General features: G+C 36.8%; 3 protein-coding genes and 1 long non-coding RNA gene across 8 annotated transcripts in view; 2 read left to right on the top strand and 2 right to left on the bottom strand.

Moving 5' to 3' along the window:
- LOC146481966 (ankyrin repeat and IBR domain-containing protein 1-like) overlaps positions 1-2,732 on the top strand; it is a 27,244-nt gene extending 24,512 nt beyond the window's left edge. For both annotated transcript variants that reach the window (XM_085108078.1, XM_085108079.1), the window contains one exon: positions 841-2,732. In XM_085108078.1, coding sequence (XP_084964204.1) covers positions 841-1,019 — 179 coding nt within the window. In that variant the 3' untranslated portion in view covers positions 1,020-2,732. The remainder of the gene's footprint in view (positions 1-840) is intronic.
- Positions 1,873-9,235, bottom strand: LOC146481965 (ras-related protein rab-11.1-like). Of its 2 annotated transcripts, XR_014864385.1 has the most exons (3): positions 8,935-9,223; positions 4,407-5,737; positions 1,873-4,327 (listed from the first exon to the last, which is right to left on the bottom strand). XR_014864385.1 is itself a non-coding variant. In XM_085108124.1 (2 exons), exons 1-2 carry the CDS (start codon positions 9,124-9,126, stop codon positions 5,270-5,272), a joined length of 660 nt encoding a protein of 219 aa, XP_084964250.1. In that variant the 5' UTR covers positions 9,127-9,235; the 3' UTR covers positions 1,873-5,269. The 2 variants fall into 2 exon arrangements, 1 of the variants encoding a protein (XP_084964250.1); XM_085108124.1 differs by having other exon boundaries at positions 1,873-5,737; positions 8,935-9,235.
- LOC146481964 (uncharacterized) lies at positions 1,873-19,082 on the bottom strand. The gene is made up of 2 exons (XR_014864398.1): positions 18,863-19,082; positions 1,873-3,197 (listed from the first exon to the last, which is right to left on the bottom strand). It is a non-coding gene; the product is annotated as an uncharacterized LOC146481964 (long non-coding RNA).
- LOC146481963 (la-related protein 7-like) overlaps positions 9,674-22,381 on the top strand; it is a 23,416-nt gene continuing 10,708 nt past the window's right edge. The window contains exons 1-8 of one of the 3 annotated variants that reach the window (XM_085108099.1): positions 9,679-9,704; positions 9,853-9,914; positions 10,676-10,797; positions 11,317-11,395; positions 19,226-19,326; positions 19,959-20,039; positions 20,850-20,926; positions 22,097-22,184. In XM_085108099.1, coding sequence (XP_084964225.1) covers positions 10,699-10,797; positions 11,317-11,395; positions 19,226-19,326; positions 19,959-20,039; positions 20,850-20,926; positions 22,097-22,184 — 525 coding nt within the window. In that variant the 5' untranslated portion in view covers positions 9,679-9,704; positions 9,853-9,914; positions 10,676-10,698. Of the gene's footprint in view, positions 9,788-9,852; positions 9,915-10,180; positions 10,798-11,316; positions 11,396-19,225; positions 19,327-19,958; positions 20,040-20,849; positions 20,927-22,096; positions 22,185-22,381 lie in introns of those variants that run through there. The other 2 variants (XM_085108098.1, XM_085108097.1) reach the window with 2 other exon arrangements.

Here is a 22,381-nt window from a genome sequence, read left to right as displayed (position 1 = left end):
ACCAAGGGTGGTCGCTTACGAGAGAGTTGACTGTAATTCATAAGCCCATTGACCTATCAAATGGTTGATAATACATCATGTGGAGTGACTTTATATCGATAAACCTCCTCCTTATTAGTATAGCTGATAAAACACTCCTCATTAGTATGCGGTGTTTTTCTCGTATGCTAATTTCCAATGTTCACAAAGCATAATAATTTATTTATTGTTATGAACTCTGTTCACACACACTTTTCCAGGAATGTTTCTGAAGCTGTTCAAAAAACTTGCAGCACATGTTTTATCTGGTCTAAAACCGAAAAAACACTCCTGCTCGTTTTTGAAACGTTACTTAAATATCACCAAAAACCTCTATGCCATTGAGTTCAGTAATATACTTTAAATGTAAATACCTGTATTTTTTATATACTGTTACAGTCATGTACATTGTGAAATGAAAACTGATTTGGTCATAAAAAAATAAGGGACAGAAAAGTAATTAAACCTTGTCTGTATCTAAACATTAACTCCTACAAATCTTGGAATGCTAATCACTCCACAAAATAGAACTCATGCAAGAATGTAATGTGTTCCAGAAAACATCCATACCTCCTTCCTCCACAGAAGGGATTTTCTCTAAGACCCCCCCCCCCCCCCCCTACTTCCCCCTCTGGAAATTCCAATTTAGCTTCATACTTTTCTTTAAATTTTGTGCCCTTCAAGGACCTCCACCTCCCACCCAGAGAAGTGAATGGAAATTTTGGGGGGAGGGGATGGGGTATGCTAGATAAAATGTTTTCAAGAACTATACACAATACTGGACATAAACATTTTCCCAAAACATAAATTGTTTGTTATCAGATGTCTCTTCTGATGACGATGATCTCAAGAAAGCCATCAAACTATCGCTGCAGGACAGTGGCCTTACCACGGTGGGCAGTGGCAATAGTCAAGGACACACAGACAGTTCTTTACCAAGCCAACAAAAGAAACAACCACCGGATAGTGACAGTGATAGTGAATATGACTTCTGTATTTAGATAATATTAACTTTTGAAGGGATTTCTGTAATTAGATGAACTGTATTGCATTTGTGGCCTTGAAACCCAAAATTGCTCAAAATCAGCTCTATTTTTCCCTTGCTTACATGCATGCATGCAGACTAGAATGTGTTGAGAAGTAATATGCCAAACACAAGGAAGAGTGTTTCATCCGATTTCCAAATGCCGAGAAGTGTGTTGACAAAAACAAGGTACAGCTGTGCATTTTTTTACCAACTTTGAAGTGTTTGGAAATTGGACTAAACACTCTTTTGAGTGTTTGATATCATAGCTTCTCAAATCATTAATAATATTATTCTTCGAGAAATTCAAAGCAAAAGTTCACCAAATTTCATGATAATTAAGATCACATTTCCAATAAACCTCCTTCCTCGCATAGTGATTTTCCTCTGTATTCTGGTCAGGAACTATTATTATTATTATTATTATTATTATTATTATTATTATTATTATTATTATTATTATTATGAATTTGTGAAGCATGGTTCCTTGTTTATTGTTCTTAGAGTGAGTTATTTTTTTACTTTTCCTTTAAATAGTCTTTAGAAGAGCAATTCACACAAAATGCTTCATTGATTTCTTTTGTTTTTACTAAGCAATACAAATTTTTAATAATGCCTTACTTGTTAATGAGTAGTTTCAGTTTTAAAGGCAAACGTAACGTCACTAATTCTTCAAATTTAATCCTGTAAGTCAAAAATTGTATGTACTCAGATGTTTGAAAATGATCCTGCTTAAGTCATGCTTCAATCTTTGAGAGTGTGGTTCAATGGCTTTTTTACATAAAGTTGCTAATATAAAGACAAAAGGTTGCATAGTCTTTTTTCCCCTCTCCCTTCTTTCTTCTCTCTTTTTCACCGTTCTGAACCTTCTCATTTCCATAAAACCCATGATTCTGTATCATTTCACAAAGAGCATTAAGTTTTTATCAGCCATGCACCCTTTCCAAAATTCGGGTTGACATACAAGGCTATCTTTTTACACAAATATATCCAGTCTGCAAGCTGAAATGGGCTAGAGCTGATTTAGAACAATTAATTATAAAAAAAATTCTCATTTTAAGGCCAAAAGTGCACTAATTTTTATGCCCCAACAAGCTCTTTAATCAGTCTGCAAATTAAACTCAGCATTTCCATGATTTACCGCTTGCAAACAGAAACTGAGAGCAAGCAGTGTGATGTAACTTATGACTGGTCTAATTAACACAAAATGTTCATCACTGACCCAATTCTAGTTCTGTTTTCTAGATTCAGCATTTCAATGCATACAGACCGTCAAACACAAGAGTGCTCCTATACATTCTTCATGTTTCAAGTTTGCCAAAAGCCTGGCAATGTTTTATGCTACTGAATTAAAATAAATTAACTCTTAAAGGTTATCTAAGGTATTAGTAATAGCTTTTGTACAAATAATATAAAAATGTCATTACAAGTTGTAACAGGAAATGTTAAATCTCTGGTTTTGTTGAACTTGTGTTAAAAGTCAAATGTTGTTGTAACCCGTTTCAAAGAACTCAAAGTTCTGTTTCAGTTTGTTTTGCAGTGCGCATCCAATCGTGGTCTTGTGAATTTTTAAATAAATCTGCATAAATTCTGGGTAATCTTACAAAAGATTAATGCATGTGATATACACAGTGTACCATTCAAGTTAATAGGTATAAAATTTAATAAAATAAATTGCGTTGTTAAAGTATTCTTAGTTAACTTTGTTGTTTCTTGCAAAAAATCTTCTTTTCTGTACCAACCACATTCTGTCACTCTATTTTTCATTCTCTTTATCAGTGTTTTTTAATAATTATTGGGAGTAACTACATCAAGACAGTGTATACCACAAAGAAGCATTGTAAGGTAACTTTTCTTGAATCTTTTTCTTTGTTCATCTCCACATACCAGTAATACACCAAAACAGTAACAATTATTGTCAAAATATTTCATCTAAATACCAGAAGTTTCAATCAGCACTTCATTGAATGTAGTGAAAATCTTTTAAACTCTGTTCCCAACTTTTCCTGAATAGATATTTAAGGACAGTGCCTCCTAATGAAGTATTTTTGTGTGGTTTATGGTGGGAAAAGCAGATCTTAGCAAGAGCTATTGAAATCCAAAAAGAATTGGGGGTAACCACGCATTTTTTAGAGATAATTAAGCAACAATTATTCTAAAAAACAGCATTTTTTTCCAAACTGAACCTTTTTTTATCTCTGAAAAATGTATGCTCACCCTCACTTTTCTTTTTGGATACCAAGAGCGCTTGCTAAGTTCTGCTTTCTCCGCATAGTTTTAAACCTCGCAAAAATATCCCTGTATTAGTAGGCACCACCCATAGGGAACCTGAGTATCTTGAGATGCGCAGAACGTATGCACAGTAACAAAAGTAGGCACCGTCCTTAACAGTTGAATGATCACGCAGACTCCAAATTTCATAGAACCACCTTATAAAGGGTAATAAACGGCACTACAGGAGAGCAGTGACAGGACAATAACAATAATTTCAGTAGCCACAATTTAAAAAAAGTTAGATTCACTTCATGCGACATAAAAAGCAGTACAATATACAGCATGCTAAGTATTGCTTAATTTGAATAAATGGTTGCACGTTATCTACATGACATCCAACATTGTTACATGTATTATGTAGGTGTTAAGGGTAACAGCCCACTTGAACAACAACAACAACAATTTATTTACAGATTCAGATTAAAGGGCTTGTCCCGCAAATAGCCACAAAGCTAGTCGAGGCGGGACAAGACGAGCACGAGAACATAATGGAAAAAAAATTACAGTAAATTACAAACATGCTGGAAAACGGAAAACTTAACAATAGAAAAGAGATGAAAAGGGAAAAGGAGAATCAGATTATACTGGCAAAGAGAAGGACATAGATGATCAGTTTTTCATTTGGTCAATTAGTTAATTACTTTACCCTCCACCTCATAATCCTCCTTTACAAGAAGACCACATCTTAAGAATTAATTATTTTATTTATAATTTACTGATAATAAATGCCATTTTCCTTTAAAAAAAAAACCACGCACATCCATACATAATTATACGTAGTACCTCTGGGAGCATTGGTCAATGACTTCCAATAGAATCCTAAAGTGATGATGTCACAAAATCTAAATTCTAAGTTGTTTAATCACTCTATTAGGCTCAATTAAGAAATTACTTTGATTCCACTTCTTTTAGTACATTACTCTGCTAACTAATACACCATGTGAGAACCTTTTTAGTACTTTACAAGTCTAGAGAACTACCAATAATAACTTCTGCTAAGTACTGTATAGCCTGCAAATAGCAGACGTATTTCCGGTCGTACCTACGACTGGAAATACGTCTGCTGTTCGCAGGCTAAGTACTGCAGTACCGCTAACATAATTCACAGCAAATATGGTAGTTGCCAAAATGCAAGTAGCAATATAATTCGCATGGCTTTATCTGGCCAATCAGTTATAATACCAAGTACTTTGAAACTTTAATATTCCATTATTGTCTTAAAGGCACAAGGGCTACAAGTGGTGTTCTTGGCCAAAAAAATCAACAAACATTTAATACTTCAAGCTTGCCCAGTTTTGCATTTAGGGTGGATCTTATGTGATGAAGGTTGATCCATACAGTGTATTTTTTTTGGGGGTTTACACTAGTTACAGTAACAAATAGTAATAACATTATTTTGTACTTCACAATTTTGTTTTCAAGTGACATTTAAATGACCATAAATGTACTTTAATTGCAAACACTGGGTTGGGATATTATATTTTATTTCTGGACCAAAAATATCTCTTCTGCTCTCTGCACTACGCCATTCATTTACTTTCCAAATAAGATAGAAGTTCACTCCCTAAAAAGGTAAGTTGATAAGCAATCTGTTTTGCTGTGTTCACCTGTTAAATCAATCACTAAATTAACATCCATTAAACAAGATGGGTTCATTGCCCTCAATATTTTTTCTCAAAAAAGGTGACCACCCCACTCTTCTAAGACAGTAATATCACCGCGCTATAATTAACTGCAAGTTGGTTGGGTAAACTTCTCAAGCCACCCAACTTGCAGAAATTAAAACCAACAATTTTATCATGAGAGCCATTACTCTTTACACTGCATTACATCACATTGATGGGTACTACGAATATTGCAATTTGTTCCACAATTTACAAAATTCATGTTTTATAGAAATTTGATAAAGACTTTATGGATAAAGTTTATAGACTCTTAATAGACATTAACTCATCACAGCACACTGCAAGGACAATTGCTCTCCTGCTTTGATGCCTCGTTTACTTCAACAACATTGCCTTTCCCCTCTGTGGAGCCATTGCTTTGTCCTGGCATATCAAGTTCCTTTCGAATTTTTGTCAGCTGAACTTCATGCACCTTTTTAATTGTCTGTGTAAATGCTTCTTCTACATTTGTAGCATCCAAAGCTGAAGCTTCGATGAACGACAATTCTGATTCGCTTGCGTATTTCTTGGCTTCGTCTAAAGGCACGGCTCGTAGATGTCTCAAATCGCATTTATTTCCAACAAGCATTGTGACAATGGAGGATTCTGCATGTTCACGTACTTCCAGTAGCCATCTTGCGACATTCTCAAAGGTTTTCTGTTTGGATAAATCATAGACCAGAATGGCACCTACGGCTCCTCTGTAATATGCACTTGTGATTGCTCGGTAACGCTCCTGGCCAGCGGTATCCCACACCTTATGATAAAATAAACATTCATAAACATGAAGACTTCCAAAGAAACTCTCCACCACCTTTCAGTATTCTACCCTTTTATTATAACATGACATCAAAGTAGAAATTGAGTGGAATATTTTGGCTATCTTGCATTACCCCATGACAACCAGTTCGGTCGGCGATGATCAGTGATCATGTGACTTTGAGGAGTCAGATGACCATGAGAGCAATGCACAAAAGGAAAGAATAAAAGAGCAAATTCTCCTTTCTTGTTCCCATACTTTTCTTATAAAAGTGCTGGAGAGAAGTTATTAAAATATCAAGAAAATTCGCCTTCGGTGATCAAATCCTCAATTCTCATGACCTCAGGGGTTGAAAAAGCATTGATACTACAAGGAGAAATTTGATGCTGATCACTGTTAGGGCTTAAATGGTTCACACCTCGTCTGTGTCAGTCACTTGTTTTTTAAAGAAAGGTAATAACCTAACTTCTTGTTATTTATTCATCAGCATTTTGCTAAAAAAAAAAAAAAACTAGGGATGAAATGATTTGGCTTCATCTCAAAATGACATGTATCACAAATAATGGTCACAATTAGGTTATTTTGGATTCAATATACACGCCAACCCAAGCTTTGTTTCTGTTTCTTCGGCTGAATAATTCATTGGTGCAGAAAGCAAAATGTTGTGCTTTCGTTTGAAGTGCATTGCCAAATTCGTGGTGTTTCCCGATTTAGAACTCACAGTGGTAAAGCAAATTTTGCAAGTAGCAATGTTTCTGTCTGCATCTCTGAAACCAAAATGCCTTAAAACAGGCGACCGAAAAGATGACAGTGGGTCCTTGAGTTTCACTAGTTCAGTGATTTTTAATTTGCAAACACGTTCTTAGGGATCTCTTGCAACAAAAATGTTGATTGGATGCTGGAAAACTCTTTTGGCCAATCAGGTAAGTTTTATTATAAGTGTCTGCCATTTAAATAGAAAATGGCACAAACAGATCAAAAATCAAATTGAAATGTTTGTATTGCGATTCAACTGCACCGTGATGAATCATTTTACTCCCATCAAAAACTTATATACAAGTAACAAATTAAACACACTTGCATATGATTGATCTTGGAATTGACTACAGCATCCTGTGTAAATCTCTAATAGAAAAATGTCATATATTGGTAAACTATGATAATCTGTGTGAGCGCTCTCCTGAGAAGAACTGTTGTTAGAGACATTGACTGAGGTTTTGACAATCTGAGTGGAAGTCAAAATCAGAGTCAAGTACACTGAGTATCATCAGTGTGATTTATAACCAAAGTCCCTTATATCGATGATGTCACCTAACAGGAGTACAGTAGCTTGAGGCACCCAAGCAATAATTATTGCTCTGGGTGCCTAAATATTTTGCTGAAGCACCTAATATTTCACAGGTCAGCTCCTAATATCTCAGCATTTGGCCTTGTCGGCTCCTTCAAAATTTTCTAAGGTAATAGGCGTGTATATAAATATACCATATGAAAGTGAAAATAAATTATGTATTTCTCAAACTCATTAATAATTCATGAATATAAAACAAAGGAAATAACTTCCATGAAGGAGGTTTGAGAATGTGATCTTGATTATCATTAAATTTTGGTGAACTTTTGCTTTGAATTTCTCCAAGAATTATTAATGGTTTCAGAAGCTAGATCAATCACTCGAAAGAGTGTTTTATCTGATTTCCAAACACGTCAACGTTGGTATATAAAACTTGGCTGCCCCGTGCTTTTTCAAACCCCCTCTCAGGGTTTGGAAATAAGATGAAACACTTTTCCAAGTGTTTGATATATTACATGAAACCCAATGTGTTTGAACTTTCATCTCTTCAGCTCTATGGGTATAATATTATGAATTCACAAAATGACCAGCTCCCAATTGGCTTGATAGCTCGGTTAGTAGAGCACTGCACCGGCATCGCAGAGGTCTTGGGTAATTCCCGGTGAAACTACTCGAACCAAATTGAACATTTTAGTTATCGAACTTAATTGAACTTAATCAAACAATTGGGTTCAATTGAGTTCAACGATCGAACCCAATCAAACTCTCACAAAAAAATTGGAGCAATTGAACCCAATCGAAGTTGGGTTGAGTTTGATTAGGTTCGGTGGCCAAAGTTGGCATACATTAGATTAAAAAATGATTAAAAATGATAACAGTAGTGGACCATAAAATGATGTTTCAGTAAAGCTACACCAATCTGTCGTTCCTTTCACCTTATTCTTTGTTGTTCTTGCACGCTAAAAATGACTTTTCAAAATTCTTGTCTTTTTCAACTGATGGTTTGCACAGTTCGATTGGGTTCAGAAATCGAACGGTTTGATTGTGCTCGAACGCCGAACTAAATGGTTCGGTTAGGTTCAATTGAGTTTGATTGAGTTTGATTACCGAACAGTTCGAGTAGTTTCATCGCGGTAATTCAAATCCCATTCAAGCCTGGATTTTTTTTTCGTTTTTCTGGCTTTCTTTTTGCAGTGGATTAAGTTCCATACATAACTGTGTGATGATCTCTAATTTATTAATACTACTTGTTGATATGCAATTCATTTGAGTCTGATGACGCATATTCCTCTCAGCTTGGCGAAAAGCCAGTCAGTCAGTTTCATAGTCCTAAATTCTTAGGACTCAAGTCACCCAGACGACATACCAACCGACCGTACGTTAATGATCAGACACCTCAGCTCAAACCATTCACAAATAAAAATGTAAGTTTGCAAAAGTCGAGTTTACTTTTTTATTTTTGTCACACTGTAATGCTTTTATGGGAGCGAGGGCGTTTGTTTCCATAAAAAAAAAAACAACAAAACCCTTAAAACAAAGGCGTCATTTCAATTCATTGAAAATTAAATTTGTAAGTTATTATGTATTTGACATGGAAATCCATATCAATAATTAATTTAGGGATTGTACTTGCAAAAAGTGAAGCCTTTGCATTGTTAATGAATAAAACCATAAAAAATAAGTTTTTAGTTTTATTGGAAACCAGATTGTGAGAAAGTTAAGAAGCCATCGAGAAATCTATTTGAGGTATGCACATCGGCGCGCAAAGGGAAATTTGCAACATTTTTATTTTCGCACGTAATAAATTCACGGACATTTTTCCCGCTAAAATAGAACCCTTGACAATATTAAAAGTTTATTAAGCCGTTCTTTGCAATAAAGGGTAAGAAATTGAAAAGAAACAAACCTGAGCTTTGATGACCTTGCCATCAACGGTGATGCTTCTTGTCGCAAATTCCACTCCTATGGTTGACTTCGATTCCAGGTCGAATTCATTCCTCGTGAAGCGAGAAAGGAGGGACGATTTTCCAACTCCCGAATCCCCAATCAAAACAATCTTGTACAGGTAATCGTAGTGGTCATATCTAGCCCCGGCCATGGCGTTAGAACCTGCGAGATCTGCAAGTTACCGCAGCAAACTGAAGTAAGTAATCCTGCACGTACTAAGGAGTTACACGTCTATAACTATGCAGGTTTTTGTCACATATCACGTGACCCCAAGCGCGCATACCTAGCAGATTGCGCGCGCGTAACACGCGAGCACGCGCGAAAGTCGCTGGCGACGAGTTTCACGTTAGTGATCTTTTTTTTATCTTTTTCTTCCTGATCTGCTTCTTTATTTTTCAAATGTATTTAGCAATCAAACAACAAATTCGCCTTTTTTCTGGTAAGGAAAGTGAAAGGGCAGGTCAGGATTTTAGATGTTATGGAGTGCAATAAATATTACTAAACAAAGGTTTTATTCAGCTTGGATTCAGCTTACTTTTTATTTATTTCTGTTTTTGTTTGTTTCTTTTTTTTTTTTTTTCCAGGATTCCACGGTCCTTCTGATCTGTTTGTTATGACTCCGCGAAATACCGTGAAAAAATCACCCTGGCAGGGAGCCAGTGGAGCCTGGAGTACTGGGACGATCAACACAGCCACCTGGCCTGCAAATGGCGGACTCGTCTTTCGAAGGTCTTTGACAGCTTCATATCTAAAATTCTATTCTTATTTGCAGCGTAAACCTAACGCAGAATTCTTATATCAAACTATAGATGGTAGGTAGAACCTAAAGTTGGTGAAAGGTTTTGCAGGAAAATAGCTAAAACTACTTTGTTTTTAGAGGCAACACCAAGTAGACAGAGCTGAATTCAGTAAGTTGTTATAGACTTTACCGTCGGAAACGTACGTATTCTTGACGTGTTTTCTGTAATATATTTTGCAAAAGTGGTTTATGTTTTTTAATCTTTCAGGATTTAAATCGTATTTCTAACCTTGGTTTCTGGGGTAGTTGTCGCTGAATGCTATGTTCCATGCTTCTGCATACAAATTTAAGCTTAAGCTTATTAAACTTCTGTAATAATTTTTAAGAACATCTGAACCATTAAGGTTCAATTTTAAGACTTTGCCTCATAAAGTGCCTCTACTTCTGATGCCACTGCCACTTGTTGGGAAGTTTTCCTTGTAGCTTGCAACAAAAGTACAAGTTCCCCATTGAATTAAGGGTCTTTATTTTCTAAGAGGTCTAAGAGTTGGCTAAGCCTTGTACTTCGGAGTTCACATGTTATTGAAAGTAAAAGTAACATTTATTACTTATGCACTGACAATTCTCTCTTTTGCAGGTTATTTAGCAATTACTTCCACAAGCGCATGTTGGCTACCAGGTGATAGATAGCTAACGAGGCGCGCAGTGCCGAGTTTGTTATGATCATCTTGTATCCAACAAGCACAAGTGGAATAATCGTTTTATTTCAAACAAATGCACAAAATTGCCAAATCTTACCGATTTAGTGGTATTATCTTCCCCGGACGCGTACTCTTACCATATTTGTGGGGTATGGTATAATGGCTCATGTACCGTGGCTGCTAAACAAATCAAAAATTGGGAACTGCATTGTCCAATGCCGGAGTCAGCTTTTAATAATATGTTATATCCTTAATTTAAGTGGAATTCAAATAAAAGGAGGCCATGAATTCTCAAGATTTGGTGCGGTTATCAACAGACCGTGAAATGCAAAAGAAGCATAAAAAAAGAACCAAGAAAATAAAAGCACAACTTCAGGAGCAGGTAAATATTTGAGTTCTTGTTGTTCAATCAACTCTTACCTTTCAAATAGCCCGATATTTAGGATAAGAGCTAAATTCCTAAATTTAAGGAGCTAAATGAATGGAAGTAACTCCCACTATTACAGAAATTATTGCGGAGACTTCATATGGTCCCAAACTAAGATTTTTATTGTTTTGCTTTCATTACAATGGACATCTTGGTCTTATTAAATGACATACGGTTGAACCTGTATTAAGCGGTCACCCTCGGAGAATGACAATGACATCGACAACCAACAGATCATAAATAACAGAAACCAACAAAGTGTATCAAAATCCACCAATCACAGCATATGATTACTGTATGACCTTTGTGTAAATATATGTCTGCTAAGATGATTGGCAGCTGTCACCTGTCATACACTGTATTTGAATGTGTGACTTCAGAGTCTGCATGTTATTTAAAGGCACAGTAAAGGACTTGATTCTGTGCTGGCTTTATTTGGAAGGAAATTGAGTGAGTTACATCGTTTTAAAACAGGTTGAATTTTACTTTGGTGATGCAAACCTTCAGAAAGATCGTTTCATGACACAAGAAATCAGCAAGCACCCAAAAGGATGTAAGTGCACTATATTTCACTATATTTTCAATCTACCATGCTTCATGCTGTAAGACTGCCACATGCATAAGGTTTCAAAATTTTTGTGACATCTTTCTGATAGCTTCCATTTTCAATTGTGCAGTTCCAGAAAATATCCATACTCCCCTCACAGAAGGTTTATTGTTTTGCACCCCCCATCCTCCCAGGAAATTCCATTTTAGCTTCATACATTGCTTCTAAAATTTTGACTTTTAAGACCCCCCTCCCCCTATGAATTTCCAATGACCTTTCATGGGGTGGGTAGGGATTATTTCTGACACTGCACATTGACACTCCAATTAAATACAAGGACTGTGGAGGTTGGTGTGGGCTCAAAACTAAAAGCTGTTAACAACTCTGCTTTGTACAGTTCTTGTATTTTAACCCTTTAGTTATGCCCCAATCTCAACATGCATGTTCATATCACTGTTCATTCTACATGTATAGTCCTTAAGGTCAATTTAGCCAATACACCTTTTGCTTACAACTGTTACATGCGATTTCTTTAGCACACACTGCTTACATAATGCAAAAAGTTGTATGTACAACTCGTCATTTAACATTGCCTACACCTACGATTGTCATAAGTTTTAAAAACATTTCATAATCCTGTGACATATTATGTGTTGTGTACATCAAGTTGTAAGTTTGATTTTCACAAAACAACAATATTATTTGTATCATAAGCTTCTCATCAACCTGTTGCATCTACCAAAGTCATCGCCATGTAAATTGGCCTTTGTGGCACTATGTGAGGAATTGTGCACAAAGATCAAGATATTCTATTGGTGATCATTTCCTTAATTCTCCTGACCTGTACATTTGATTAAGTGGTGATATTGTAAGGAGAAATTTGATGCTGAATACTATTGGGACTTAGGGCCTCTTCAAATGGGCTGGGTAACTGGGCTGGACCAGTAGGCGGGACAAATTTGTCTTCCGTTCATATGGGAAATTTAATGCCAGTTACCGAGATGAAAAATGTCCAAAAGGCCCCCAAAATACCCGTGGAACCGCATTCCGACTTGTTAGCCACCTTACAAGCCATGCGCAGTTGAAAATGTTGTGTCACGGACAGTCCCGGTATCCAGGCTGGAGTGTTCATATGAGTAAAATTTCCAGCTCTTAAAAACCGAGATCTCAGTAACCAGGCCAGCCCGCCTTCTCATATGAACACATCAAAAAAAATGTAAAGAAAAGAGTGACGAGGCGAGATCTCGGAAACCGAGCCAGCCGAGTCAACTGGGCTCATATGACGAGGCCCTTAAGGTGGCCGAACACAGTTTTCCACGCGGTCAGCGGTTTTGTTTAAAAATGTGGCGCGGGTTTTAAAAAGACAAACAAATATGGCGTCGACGGCGACAAAAATTTTTTCTCATTGTTCGCGTTGGTTTAGTAAATGCAGTATAATTTCGCCGTCACCAAGAAAAGCTTGCGTTTTTTCACAAGTGAAGCCCTTTTTCAGAGCATGTGGTGTTTTTTGTAACAATTCTGTGACAGAAAATGGTTCTCATGATCGCGAGACAGAAAATTTTTCGCGAAAGACTCGCGTGCGTAATTATGCACTTTTGTTTGGGTTACCATTTGCTGTTTTGGTTTCCACTGCTTTTTCAATTCCTATTGCATTCTGTGGAAATGAAGACGATACTCCCGTGAAAGCAACGACGACGTCTGCAAGCTTCATTTTTTCTCGAGCACGAAAAGCTGAGAAAAGAAAAGCACAAACGGAGAGAGCGCGAGGTGAAATATGTAAACGCCAACTATTTGAAGAAGATACAGAAAACCTGACCCCACCTGCAGTCCTGATCGAGCCTCGTATCCTACGAGAAAACCCTCCTCAAAGACGTATTGAAGATCTGGTAAGTGAAAACATGCGGCTGCAGCTTCGTTGTCAGACTTTACATGTCGTTTATTTTCTCAATTGCCCGATTTCACATTTTTCCTTGTTTACACTAGTCTTTCACCGGAAGAGAAGATGCAACTTCCAACAAAGCCGAGTCCATTTTGCTGGATGGATACAGAATAGTTGACCTGGGAATTATGCAGCAGAGTTTGAAATCCTGTCAACAGTGTAACTCCGGTAAAATATACCTTGAATTGCATTATGAAAAGGCTGAGTTATTGGTTTTAGGAAACATTTATCCAATAATTTATTGTAATTTTCAAGGATGAGAGATTTCTTATACTGAGTTTGATTGCTGACCACTTTTCCAGAAAACGCAATACTGTCTCCCTACTTCAATAAATTAAAATTGTAACTTGGTTCTGAGGTTTAGAGGAATAAAACAAAGCCAACCAATGTGTTATTGTACTCTGAACTTTAAGGTGATTTCTTTTGTTTTATTCCCCTATGCCTCACAGCCAAGTTAGAATTTTAATATATCAAAATTGTAATATTGTCAAACCCCATAAAAACTGTCTTCGTTTCCCTGTAAACGTGAAAATAACTATTGGCTTCGCCTTGCCTTTGACATATAGAACCAAAACCTGACATATCTTGTTTACATATTGAATATGCCTTTTTTTAATTAAAACATCGACCATCAGCTTGTAAGAGCATCCAGTTTTGGTAGGTCTGGTTTCACTTGCTAAGAAAAACCACCATTGTAAAAATCATGCCACTGAGCTTAAAAAGTACACACACATCAAATCAGTACAAAAATAATAAACACCTAATAGCAATAATGTTGACATACAAAAAAGAAAAAAAAGGGCCAAATAGGAATACAAACAAACTGTGTGTATTCTTCTTAGATTTTCTTGCATTTATTCCCAATTTAGCAACCCTCCTAGGTCACTTTGTCATGGAAGTACAGTCATGCAAGCCATTATTGATTGAGCCAATTAATTTATGGCTTTTTCCATTTTTTACATCACATTATTCCAATTAGGTGTTCAAGACTTTCCCATCAGATATAATTATCATAATAATATTCAAACACATCATTCATGATGGTTGTGTTTTATTTAACAGCACTAGTTATCACCTACAATGTTAAGCATCTAGGGGGAGCACAACATATGGCATTTGGGTCCGGTGTCTGGCCATCCTCCCCCTCCCACTGCTTAACAATGATAGATGAATAATTATTATTATACAATCAAACCTCTCCCTATAATACAGACAGAAATGATCTTTTTTCTAACAGTTTCGGTAAAAAAATTAAACAATGCTACAAATTTGGTGTACTGACATTTTGGCAATCAGTGTTATGTTGTGTTATAAATTTACAAAAGCTTGGTTAATTTTTTCAAGTTCCTATTGTGAAAAGGAACCGCTAAAAACTGATTATAGTTTACTATTCCGTGGAGAAATCATTTCATATTTATAAAAATGAACATAAACATGCTAATCACCAAATTGCATTTGCAAACATTTGCAGATTTGCCAGATTTCCTAAACAGAAATGCTTTCTAATAAACTAAAGTACCATAATTTCATAAACAGAAAACAACACAAAACTAGCAAAGAAAATAAACAAATGAAATCACAAATTAACTCAAAGGTACACATGTAGGAATTTCAAGTTTGCAAGAACAACATATCACTTGTTTGGAAGACTCACTGGAGTTAATGTTCTTGCCTCTTGAACATAATATTAATACGCTATATGTTTTAACTTTTAGGACCTCTTTCTCTCTCGAATGCTGTGAAGGAAATAAAAGAAGGAAGTGCAAGCATTATATTGATTGTATGTGAAGATTGTGGGACACAAAATAAAGTGGTTACATGTGAGCAACACCGATATGGGAAGCGAGGCCCAAAAGCATATGATGTCAACACCAGAATTGCACTTGGTGCCATTGACAATGGTATCGGTTTTACCCACATGAACAATTTTCTGACAACGCTAAATGTGCCAACGCTGAACAAAAGTGCCTACAAAAAGAGGGAGAGGGAAGTTGGGAGGGCCAGTGAAGAAGTTGCTTCAAACTCCTGTGAAATGGTTTTACAGGATGAAATCAATGCTGCAGAGGAAAATGGCAAAATTCCTGATACCGATGGCCTTATGCCATTGTCTGTATCATATGACATGCAGTGGTTAAAAAGGGGCAGGGCAAACAATTCATTAACTGGACATGGGGCCATTATAGGGATGAAAACCAAGAAAATTCTAGACTATGGGTGCGCAAATAAGTTTTGTAGAGTCTGCACAGCAGCCAATTCAAAAGGCAAGCAACCTGTTTCGCATGATTGTCGAATGAACCATTCAGGCTCTTCAAAAGCCATGGAAGCAGCTGTGGCTGTGCAGCTTTTTAATCACGCACCCAAACATGGAGTTAAGTACTCAGTATTTATCGGTGATGACGACAGTGCAACAATTGCAAAAATTCGTGAAGAAGTACACTATAAAGTGGATAAGTGGTCTGACACAAGCCATGCAACAAGGACAGTTGTAGGGCATTTACAAAAGATCAGTTCTGAAAGAAAAAAACAACCAGGAGAATCACCTCTTTCCCAGAAGGTCATTGACTACTTTCGCAAGTGTTTTAGCTACTGTCTTAGTCAAAACAAGGGAGAAGCAGAAAGGTTGAAAGTGACAATGAAAGCCATTGTTCCTCATGCATTTGGGGACCACCGGGAATGCCAGATGCACAAACTTAATTGGTGTGACCATGCTAAGAATCCTGAGGAATATCATCACAAAGATTTACCAAATGGAAAAGATCTCCAGGGTGAAAATTTAAGAACAGTGTTAACTGATTTGTTCGAGATATATGCAAGTGACCTTGTAGTTAACAAACTGGTCGCAAATGCTTCTTCGCAAGTTAATGAGAGCTGGCACAGTACTGTTGGTTCAAAAGCGCCCAAAATCCGCTTTTATGGTGGGAGCGATTTGTTCTGACCAAAGGGTTGCGTCTGGTGTTGCACAAACAAACTTGGGGAAACAATATTTACTAGATACCCTACGCTGTCTAGATGTAGAACCAGGAAATATTATGGAGACAAACATTTCAGCAATGGACAAAGAAAGGGAAGCTGAAAAAAGTCCTCGGTTGAATTCAAGAAACGACGAAGAGAGAATTTCATAAAAAAGAAAGCGAGAAATCAATCCGATCAAAACAAAGAAGGAGTTACTTACCAAAGTGGGGTGTCACTAACACTTGACCCCCAGCTCGTTGAACAAGCCACTGGTGTCACAAAGGAACGATTAAAACAGTTCGAGAAAGAGGTCCCTACTTTTACTAAGCGACCAACCAAAAAAATCTTCACTTCCTATGCAGATCATCTAAGCACAAATTTGGCTATAATTTCATTTGACACTGAAACAACTTGTGGAGGAAAAGAAGCCGAGATTATCCAATTAGCAGCACAAAATGAACTGGGTCAAACATTTTCAAGGTTTGTTCTGCCAACGAAAGACATTTCTTTTCATGCGTCCAGGATAAATAAATTTCAACTAACAACAATCGGCGGCAAGAAAATTCTTCACCGTGGTGGAATCCACTTGGAGACCGTTTCACAAGCCGAATGTCTTGAGTCGTTTGTTAATTTTATAGCGGAGTCTAAAGACCAGACAAATGATACAACAGTCATCCTGATCGGCCACAATTCCTGTTCATTCGACACTCCCGTGTTTCTGAGAACTGTGCTGCGCTATTCGCCACATCTAATCCCTGAAATGAAGGAACTGAACGTCCATTTTGCTGACAGCCTTGCCTTCGTTCGCAAGCTCATCCGAGAGAAATGCGAAGCGCTAAAAACCGAAGAAGGGTCATTTGTGAAACCAAACCAAGCTGCTGTATACAGAATTTTATTTAATGAGGACTTCGAAGGCCATGATGCTCTTGAAGATGTTAAAGCGTTGCACAAAATTCTTCTAAACTCTCCTCTCGGCACCTCCGTGTGCGATATTGTAAACAACAGCCAGACAATGACGCTCGAATCAGCAGTAGAACAAATGCTCTATCTTGACCACAGTTATTCTCTCCAACAATCCTTCCAAGGAACCCTCTGCAATTCCCGTAACACTGGCATTATCAAAAATGGATTAGCGAAGAAACTGGCTGACTCTGGCATCGGCTACAAACACCTTCAACATGTGTTTGACAAACATGGCGAACAAGGCCTCCTTGCAATCCTGGCCAATCCAGCGACATCATCAGGCAACTCGCCCACTCGTCGCACTCCTCGTGGCACTACTGATCCAGTTGTCCTTCATCGCATCGTAAGCCATTTCAAAGGAAGACTGCACTAAAGAAGTATTACTGTTGTGACCCCGCTCGAAGAATCGAACTGAGCCGGAATCAAGAAAGCCAGTTAAATGTTGCGCATGCGCAATTCATCGAAAAATTGAGACCGAAAATTTTGTGATTGTCACATCGGAAACACGCTGATTTCTCACGAACCAGTCGTTAAAATTTCATTAAACTTGGCAAGAAAATAATTCAGCAAAAATGAAAGCGCCCCGTCGTAAAAAAATTAAAGTTTAACAGAGGAAATTCAAAAGAATCCAAAATTTGTCGTGAAAAAGGTAAACGGAGAATTGTAGAAAATCAGTCTATTAAAATGTTGTTAAACACCTATAGAGGTCAAGGATTTTTTGGGAGTTCACTGCATGCTATTTTTTGAAAAAAATCTAACGACTGAATTTTCTATAAACAAATGAAAATATTGTTTTTAGCTACGTTTTTAACCAGCACTGTCACCATGGCAACGTCATGTAGCAGGGCCAAAATGCAAAAAATAAAAATATGTGTGACCAAACTTATCACTCTCCAATTTATGGCTCCCAAGTATCAACAGCATGAAAATAACAGCAAATAAGGTTCAGGCGTCTAAAAACTGTGTTCGGCCACCTTAAAGGGTTGATTACAAGAACAGGAAGCAGAGATGGCACTTTGGTTGGAGCACTTGCCTCCGTATATGCCTCAGGTTTGATTCCCAGACCCTACGTCATGTAATTATGGCTTGAGTTTGTTGTTGGTTATTGTTCTTGCTTCAAGAGGTTTTACTCCAGTCAATCTGGTTTTCCTTTCTCCTCAAAAAGCAAATTTCCAAATTCCAATTTGATCTGGAATCTGAGGGCCACAGGTTTGTCAGTCATTATTGGACTGTTAAGTGTCACCCTTGGTTAATAAAGGTAATTTAGTCATTTCCCTTAATAGTCATCAAACTAGACTCCCAGGCAGCATTTTTAGGGGACTTGTATTGTGGGAAGGAGGTAATATGAGGCCCCTAAGGATGATTGCATGGGAGGCTATCATCAAACAGATCCCATCAAAGGTTGGCTAAAGCTTATCAAGAACTTTGACAAATTGCAGTTAAAGAGTAGTGCAAAATTAAGGACAGTTCCCCCTAATACACAAGTATTTTTGCACAGTTTATGACTATGCGGGAAAAGAAGTTCTTAGTATGGGCTACTGGAATCCAGAAAGAAAATTGGGAGAGCTGGGCCTTTTTTTAGACTTAAGCAACAATTATTCTAAAAAGCAGTAAAATACAAAGCAATGTGTGGCATTTTTTTCGAAATTAAAACTTTATTATCTCTGAAAAATGCATGGTTACCCCTAATTTTCTTTTTGGATACCAAAAGCACTTGCTAAGTTCTGCTTTCTCCGCATAGTTTTAAACTGCACAAAAATATCCCTGTATTAGTAGGCACCACCCGTTGGAAACCCGAGTATCTGGAGAATGCATTTAGCGTATGCACAGTAACAAAAGTAGGCACTGTCCTTAATAGTCATTTGAAACAGATCCCATCAAAAGTTGACAAAAGTTCATCAAGAACATTGCCAAGTTGCAGTTTAAGAGTAGTACAACATTAATTACCATCATAAATTTGCATGTTTTAATTTTTTCCTTAGATGTTGCAATTTCAACTATTGCCAGCTTCAACAGAATGAAGCAGATAACTGATGATATCAACCTTGTTGTTAAAGCCATGAAGATGTCTTCAATGCTTGAGGTGCTTTTACATTACACTTCAAAAACTCATTATTAATTCATTTGCCCATTGACCTATCAAATGGTTGATAATACATCACGTGCAGTGACTTTATATCGATAAACCTCCTCCCCATGGTATACAGGTTTTTTATCAGCTGATAAAACACTCCTCATTAGTATGCTGTGTTCTATCGGTGTTTTATCAGCTGACATATTTTGATGTGAGTCACATCGAAACATGTATTATAAATTAAAAAATATTGTGATCTTTTTTAAAATCCATTAATCCATTTGCTGCTTTCTCAACCATTTGGTCACTAAAGAACTTTTTTAAAAAATTGATTTTTCAGTGGAAAGCAGCAGATAAAACATCGCAGGAACATTCACTGACAGAATTTAAGGCCACATGTAAAAACTCCGGTAAATCTGAGTTTAAACAACAAAAAGTGGTCTGAAATGTGACATAGGTCGGTTATGCTCTGAGGTTCTTAATATTGGGCTCTTAATATTGCATCTTGTGCAGTTCCCTTCTCATGGCTGTTGTGGAGCTGTGTTCCCTTTACCCCCAAATAAATATTACACTACTGTTTTGCAAAGTTTTAATTAAGCTTTAGGAACTGTGGTATCAGTCAACTTCTTTTCCATTTTCAGGTCAGCGAAGATGACACAATGGTGAGGCGTAAAACTCCTGTTCCTGAACCAAGAAATGTTGATGCAGAAACAATTTATGTTGTAAGTATGATTGATAATGTTTTCTTTTTGCAAAAAGAAACATAGTTTGAAAACAAAAACGATCCAATGTCATGATTTTTTTTAAAATTATGCTGAATGACAAGACACGTTGGGAAACTATTTAAAAACATTTAAGGGAAGTGGTCAAAACTACTATACTCAAACAGGACCCACGAAACCACAAAAAAAATGGTTTTCTCTGCCCGCACCCCCCTTCCTCAACCTCAAAAAGTGGTGTCTTTATTGCATAGCCACCCCTCTATCCAGCAGTAGAAAAATGACAGTGAGATTCAAACCTCACTTTTCTTGATTATCTAGCCATGTTGACTCTTGCTAGCTGAACATTTCTGTGTCAACTCAAATTTATAAGGAGGCAGCGTGGTCGAGTGGTTAGGGCGCCGGACTTGAAATCCGATGGTCCCGGGTTTAAGTCCCGCTCTGACCGCTAGCTGGAGTTGTTTCTCGGTAGCCCCAAGTTCAACTCCTCGGCCGCGCTTGTAAAAAGCCAGCTGGTCTACCTCCTGCCAGTTGGGATTTTTAACCATGGTATTTTCAATTTGTATTATTTCTTTATGAAGTTTAATGCTCGGCCCCACTAGCACTTGTGCTATAAACACTGCCGAGGGTAAATAAAAGTTATTTATTTATTTATTTATTTTAAAGCCAATAAAATTTTTTCAGTAGTGTTCATGAGACAGGTGATGACTTCGATAACCCCCCTACCCCAGACAAGGTGGGTCCTCTTTGAACAAACTTGTTATGACCAGTTCCCTAATTAAAGCTAATTTAAAATCTGACTTGATGTTGTAGGAAAGACTTCCACCTTATGCCGATCATGACTGGGTGAAGGGAATTTTCAGCAAGTATGGAAAAGTGGTATATGTCAGGTACAGTTAAGTCAATATTTTTTAAAGTGTAATTAGTTATCTCTACGCATTGCCATAGTATCACTTGAAAATGCAAACTTTACATCATCTACTTCATCTACAGTATTTATCTATCCCAGAAGGTAAGCATCTTTCAAGGATCTGCAACAAATCCTTACAATTGCTTTTAAAAATCATTGCTGTAATTTGTTATGATACTTCCAGATACTCAGTGATTTGATGAGGATGTAATAATGATGTAAGCCCTAACAATGATCAGCATCAAATTTCTCCTTGTAATGTCAATCCCTATTCAACTCCTGATGTCATGAGAATTAAGGACATGATCACCCAAGGTGAATTTCCTTGATATTTTAATAACTTCTCTGAGTACTTTTATAAGAAAAGTATGGGGACAAGATAGGAGAATTTGTTCTTTGATATTAGGGCTTAAAGGGTTAACAGCAACTAGTAAGATCCTCAAAAATCTTTGAGGGTCCTTTCAATAAATAATAATCCACAAATATTGTTGCACAACCCTATAAGAACCTAAAAAATCTTGCATAGTCTTTTATGATCTGTGCAAGATATTCAAGGTCTTTGTAATAATTTGCAAGATCTTCAAGGATCTTTGAAGATTACAAAGTCATGGCCCTAAAAGATCCTCAACAAGATCGTGTGAGTTCCTTACACAGATCCTGAAAGGTTACCAAGAAACTCATTGTCGTACATTTGCACCAGGGATTTCCATGTAAAACATTTCACTCTAAGGGAGAGTTCTGACTGAAACTCAAGGAAAGAGTAGAGAAACAGAAGCAGCATTTTTTTTCTTTACAAAAAAAAAATTAGATTTCTTTGAAAATTTGTATATCACAGGATTAGTTGTCTTTATAATTTTGCTAACTTTTAATGCGGCAAAGTCGTTTCTGACCTTGTCTTCATCTTTATCTAATATTTAAAAATGTCTTGTTCTTTTTAAAATGAAAATTAAAAATCAGGGTTCTTGTTCTGACAATGTCTATCTCGTGGAGTTCACTGAATTGTAGTATATGAAAGTTAAAAATCAGAAGAAACTATGTAAACATGAAAAAATAATAAAAACTACAAAAAAGAAAAAAAGAAAAAATTTCACTCTAAGGGATAAAACTGAGTGGATGGAAAAAGCTAGTTTCTTTTTTCTGTCACATGTAGCATACCAAGGTTCAGGTACACAGGAGAGATCAAAGGATTTGCTTTTGTGGAATTTGAATCTGCCAAGGAAGCTCAAGAAGCAGTCCAGGTATTTGCTTGAATTCACAGAATTTCTATCCCAAACATTGATTGAATTCCTTCAGGAAAGTTTGCTCCAATGTTTTATCCACTGCTTAGCACTTTGTTTGCAATAAAAACCTATGATTATGGACAAGATTTCCATTTTTATTACAAAACGAAGCGCAAAGTAGTGGATAATACATTGGAGCAACGTTTCCTGAATGA

This window comes from Pavona decussata, unplaced genomic scaffold, assembly GCF_977016875.1.
Source record: "Pavona decussata unplaced genomic scaffold, jaPavDecu1.1 SCAFFOLD_48, whole genome shotgun sequence".
Taxonomy (NCBI): Eukaryota; Metazoa; Cnidaria; class Anthozoa; order Scleractinia; family Agariciidae; genus Pavona; species Pavona decussata.
Note: the sequence above shows the minus strand (reverse complement) of the source record. Positions and strands in the feature narration are given on the sequence as shown.

Coding starts and splice junctions, on each gene's coding strand:
- LOC146481965 (XM_085108124.1), bottom strand. CDS start 9,126: ATGGCCGGGGCTAGATATGACCACTACGATTACCTGTACAAGATTGTT. Junction 5,738..8,934: donor GCAAGGTCATCAAAGCTCAG/GTTTGTTTCTTT, acceptor TTTTATCATAAG/GTGTGGGATACCGCTGGCCA.